We start from the raw sequence: 5,597 nt of genomic DNA on the forward strand, positions 1-5,597 counted from the left end.
GAGGAATCGTTTCAGCCCTAATATTAACCCCTTAAGGAATTATTGACTGAAGAAAGCTGCTATATCTTGCTGAAAAGTTACTTGTAAGTTAGTTTTGTCTTATTTCAAATTCTGAAATTACAGTTTAGGGATTTTGGCAATTCACATTTGTTTTAAAGTAGTTTGGATTGCAGCTTTAGTGTCTCCTTTATTTTGTTGTGAATAAAGAGAACATGCTAATTAATTAGAAAAACATTCTTGTGATGAAAACAGTCATTTTGACAGTAAGTTGTAAGGTTAAATTAGAAATGACTAAGGACAAAGGTATAACTAGAACCACTTTTTGTTCTTTCAGGAGACAGAATATCGTCAGATTATGTTTCTGCCAGATATCGTAACGTTGCAGAACCGTTTGGTGAAAAAGTACCAGAACGCCTCTGAACAGATTGATGGCTCCATTTCTGATTTCTTACAAAATCAAAAAGGTAATTTTAAATATCATAGAGCAAATTTTTTGATAATACTCAGTTTTACATCGTAATTTATTGGGCTGCTGTCTTTAAATCTTAGTGATTTACTTTTATTCTTTCCAATCGTTCAGGCTCACAGATGAGGCCATGGTATGAAAAACACATCAAAATATTCTTGCAAACGTGGAACCTGCTAAGAGTCCATGTAACAACCAGTAAGTAAAACATTTTTTATTGTATTCTGGTTTATATGTGGAAGGTAGATTGAAAGTAATAATTTTTTGTATTTTTATTGATATCTTCTGTCCTCAGAAGGTAAACTTAAACAGAAGGTAAAATATTTTAAAACAGTTTACTGCCATACAGATCCAGATTGGAGTTCAGTGAAATTATTGAAAATTCTATCAGACGTATTATTGAAATTGGTCACATCTCTGTCATGATATATATTGTCATTATATATAACAATATATATACATATATTATGTGATGATCTGTGCAGGATGCACCACGCCTCTCTCCCATTGCCTGCTGAATAAAGGCACCAGCTTAAAATGATTCATTGTGCACAAATTAAAGATTTGAATATGTTTAGATTGATCTCACTTTTAAAAAATAACTGTTTGTTGTTGTGTCAGTCATATAATATCACCTGTCCTCTGTTCCTAAAACAACAGATGAGCTAAAGATCCCGGAGGAATTTTGCAGTACCGATCTGGACTTGAGCAGCCCCCTGCAGTACCTCCTGCCCCGGCGTCAGGGTCCAGGACTGTGTGCCACCGGGCTGGTCAGCTACCTGGTAACCCTGCAGAATGAGCTGGTGAACGCTGTTCACCGCCACTCTGGAGAGGAGCCCAGGTACAAAACCTGTTTAACGCTACACCTCAGAGCTACTGAAAACAAAGTTTACAGTGTCACAAAACTTTATTTATAAAGAACAAGTTTTATCTGTTTTCTGTTGCTTTGTTCTTGTTTTGGACAACAGAAAGCAGAACATCTTGATTTACGTTTTATTTATCAAACACAGCTACAAGGTTGCTATAGCAGACCTGATGGATGAACATGTGATCAGCTACGATGTGGAGAAAGATCTGCTGCCTCTGGTTCTGTCCAACTGCCAGTACAGCCTGCAGCGCGGCCAAGAGACGATATCCGAATACGACCTGCCGCGCATCCAGCAACAGATCCTGACACGCTTCTTACAGGAGAAACCTCTCATCACCCGAACTGTGAGTCAGCAGAGAACAGAGTTGGTTCACTCAGTGAGAGTAAACAGAACCAGCAAGGAAATTAAACTGATTGTTTTAACTGTTTGGTTCTCATTAAGACAGGAGTAAGTCAAGAAACTACATTTATATGCTATGAGTGAGACATGAAGGTTTTTTTTGCTCACCTTGGTATATTTCTCAATTCGTCTCTTTTATAAAATTGCTGTGTTTTATTGACTGAACTAAACTGTGTTTTTTTTTCAGGGAATTCCCACTCTGATCAACCCACAAGGCAAAGACTACGAGTCCATTTTCAGAGCTATTAAAGGAAAAATCCCACAGGTAATGTTTAAACTGTCCAGTTTGATTTACAAAACAAAAATCATTTTCTGTACTTAGTGAAATAAACAACAAAAATATAATTTAAAGCTGTATTTTATAGATTTATTCATAAACTGAATTATAATTACCTATAGATGTAACATTTTATTTCCTTCTTATGAACTTATCAGTAATTTCAGTTAAAACAATCAATTAACAGTAAGTAAAAGTAAATAATAAAAAGGTAAAAAGTAACTAAGCATAAAGAAATAAGTGAACAATTATAAGTAAATAAATCTAATTAGGTCCGTAAGTAAAAGTTGAGGGTAGAATAGATAGAAGATAAATAGATTAGAAAACAATTAAGTACCATAAATAAGTATGAAAAGTAATTTATTAAAGGTAAGTTAGTTACTGAACATAAACAAGAATGTAAACAGAAGTCAGTGATCTAGTATCAGTAATTGAATTAGTATATAATTAAGTATAGTAGAAATTAAAACAAAGTAGGTGTGTATATACAATAAATAGGTAATTGAAGATAAGTGGATCACTAACCTCAGTAAGAACTTAAAGCTAATTTAAAATAAAAATATGTTAAAATGTACAAAATTTTGTCAGAGAAGCCCTCTGCTTTTCTATGTCAGTGAAGGTTCTACCAAACGTTTTTATGTGTGTAGTTATATTAAACAGACATCATTGCTTATAAAAATACTACATCTTAACTCCATTAACACAAGTTTTTCTATACACTACCCACAGTACACATGCAGTTAATTCATGATTACGTGGCCAGGATGTTGATGGATGGGTTTTTCTTTCAGGTCTTACCTACCAAGATGACCCGGAACAGAGTATCCAGAGAGCTCGACTCGTTAAGTGATGTGTGTGAAGCGCTGAAGATTGTCGATCTACTGCTGGGATTCCTGTCAATGACTGGTGGGGATCCCAGAATGCCACTGGTCACTTACCTCCACGACAAATTAAAGATGGACATTGATGAGCACATTCTGAAGGTAGGCACATCTGGCAGAGACAGGCAGACCGATGCCGTCTTTTTATTTATATCATCATCAAAATTATCAAAAATAATATAAAAATGACACCATTACTTTATTTAAATTATTTAAAGTGCCATGTTGCATTAACTGTATATTTTCTTCAGCCTCTGAGGAAATGTAACCTGGAACATTGTGTCTTCTTGTGGCAACTTCTCTCCTCCCTCAAATCTGAAAACCTGCTGCCTCTTAAAAGGGTACGTGCTTATCTTACTGTAATGTCATTAAAGTCTACATTTATTAAATCTGTAATATAATGTTTCTATTAATACTACTTTTAAAAAGTGAACCAAAATGTATGGCACTAAGCTATAGTTTGTCACTATGGGTTGATGTGTTTTAAGGTTTAAGGCGATTCAATTCAGCGTATTCTTTTTATCCACATGCCTTCTAAGTAGACCAGAATAAATACGCCTCTGCTTGATGTTTGTATATGAAGGATCCGTTTTTAGAGCATCCAAAAGAGTATAAGGAGCCGCTGACTGAAGATAACAGGGCTGAGCTGAAAGGCTTCATGTGTCGTGGAAACGCTGGACAATGGCTGCTGGAGATGCACGAGTTCATCCTGCTGGTTCTGAGCCGTCCTCACATCACTGACCGCTACGTCCCGGGATGGAGGTAAAAGACACACAGCTGGACTTAATTTATGCTCTTTAATGTCATTGTTTTTCCAACTTCTTTCTAGGTGTGGTTTAAAAAAGAGGTTTGAATTAACTCCTTAAATTTAGCATGAAATTAGCTTCCCTATGTCTGCCTGCTTGGGTTTCTTAAGCTTTTGTTTTTGATAGACTTGATAAATAAAATGTAGATTTTTACCTGATATTTTTTTCATAGTGTGAAAGAGTCGATGGAGCTCTACATGGATGAGAAAGAAGAGGAGATTCCTCAGTATGTGGAGGAAAACTTCCCTGAAAGTCTGCAGCTTTCCCAGATTCTGGAGGCTTGGAAATATGTCGTCACGTCCAAACAGGAGTGGATGAAGGAGGGATGAGGCGACTGCTGAAGATTTTCCATTTATTTCTGGTTGTTTTGTTGAACAAAGAAACTTTTTGTTTTTCCAGTATATTTTATCACTGTATGACAGTAATTATAACTATAATTTATTTCTAACCAATCATGAACAAAATTATCTCAGCTGGTTTATGATGCATTAGTTCATGTTATTAATACTTTTATTCTTTTAAAAATGTTATTGTTCAATATTTTATTCTCTGATTATTGGGTCATAAAGGTTGTGTGTTTGGGATAACAAATGTATTAAGATTTGAAAAAAAACAAAAAAAAACAAGGGTTTTTCTTATTTTTACTTAAATTTGTGCTATGCTGTTGCATTTTTCCATTTTTTAAAACATTTTTAAATTCAGATATGTTTTCAAATTTAAGTGCTCTTATCGATACAATACTTGTGTTTATTATAGTGAAACTGTTGGTACAGGAAAAAGTTTTTACTTGTTTTAAATACATTTACATTGTTTGAACAATTTATACGTAAGACTTAAACTTGAGAAGTTTGGCATATTTTTGATTTAAGATTCGAAATAAGAAAATACTTAATTTTGACTTAAATATTTGCGGTTTTGATTTTTTTTTTCCATTTATTAAACAACATATTTTAAGTACAGGTATGTTTTCAGTTTAATTGCTTTTACTTCTTTTAAACACATTTACAATTTTTTGAATGATTTAATTATTTACAAGACTTACATTTTAGAAAATTGTTGCATATTTTTTAATTTATTAAGATTTGAAACTAAAACAAGAGGGTTTTTCTTTTTTAATTTAAATATTTGCTGTCTTTTTCCATTTATTAAAACATTTTTAAGTACAGAGACGTGTTTTAGCTTAAAATTCTCCGATCAATACCATATTGCTGTTTTATATCAAACTTAAAAAAATGTTTTACTTGTTTTAAACACATTTACTTTTTTAATGATTTATTTAGAAGATTTAAATATCAGAAGAATTTGGCATTGTGTATTTAAGATTTAAATAATTTTTTTTTTCTTTTACTTGAATATTTGCTATTCTACTGAATTTATTCCCATTTATTAAGCAAGGCATAAGTGCAGTTATGTTAAATGCTCTTATCAATACAATTATTTTGAGTTTATGGTGAAAATGTTGGACATACTTATGAAAATGTTTTTACTTGAACACATTTAATTTTTTTTTAAATATTTACAAGACTTAATTTTTTTTTTAAAAATGGCATATTTCTGTTGCTTCTGTTTACAAAATTTCAAATTCTTTTGTTTTTTTTATTTTTTTTGTTTTACTAAAATTGTTGCTTAGAACGATGGGATTGTGCTGCATGTGATAAATTGCCATGTTTTTATTCTTATTTTTTTTACTGTGTATCTGAGAATGTACCTGAGAAGTCAGATGAGACGCAGAAAAACAGTTTAGAAACATTTTAAGTCATCTAACAATTATTTTTCAAGCTGAAGTTATATGTTTGAATATTCCAATGTGTTTATTTTTCTTTTGTGGAGACAATTATGCTTTAACAATAAATATGTTAACATTTTGATATAAGAAATGACAATAAGTGCTGAATTTCA

General features: G+C 32.4%; 1 protein-coding gene across 1 annotated transcript in view; it reads left to right on the plus strand.

Annotated features, from left to right (window-relative positions):
- Nucleotides 1–4,311, plus strand: part of LOC106944919 (E3 ubiquitin-protein ligase RNF213-like) — a 77,846-nt gene extending 73,535 nt beyond the window's left edge. Inside the window, exons 61-69 of the mRNA XM_015028252.1 lie at nt 335–464; nt 581–664; nt 1,127–1,307; nt 1,477–1,678; nt 1,922–1,999; nt 2,803–2,994; nt 3,144–3,233; nt 3,476–3,654; nt 3,871–4,311. Coding sequence (XP_014883738.1) covers nt 335–464; nt 581–664; nt 1,127–1,307; nt 1,477–1,678; nt 1,922–1,999; nt 2,803–2,994; nt 3,144–3,233; nt 3,476–3,654; nt 3,871–4,027 — 1,293 coding nt within the window. The 3' untranslated portion in view covers nt 4,028–4,311. The remainder of the gene's footprint in view (nt 1–334; nt 465–580; nt 665–1,126; nt 1,308–1,476; nt 1,679–1,921; nt 2,000–2,802; nt 2,995–3,143; nt 3,234–3,475; nt 3,655–3,870) is intronic.
- Nucleotides 4,312–5,597: the final 1,286 nt, after the last annotated feature.

This window comes from Poecilia latipinna, unplaced genomic scaffold (assembly GCF_001443285.1).
Source record: "Poecilia latipinna isolate Pla-1442-1.1 unplaced genomic scaffold, P_latipinna-1.0 Scaffold118, whole genome shotgun sequence".
Classification (NCBI taxonomy): domain Eukaryota; kingdom Metazoa; phylum Chordata; class Actinopteri; order Cyprinodontiformes; family Poeciliidae; genus Poecilia; species Poecilia latipinna.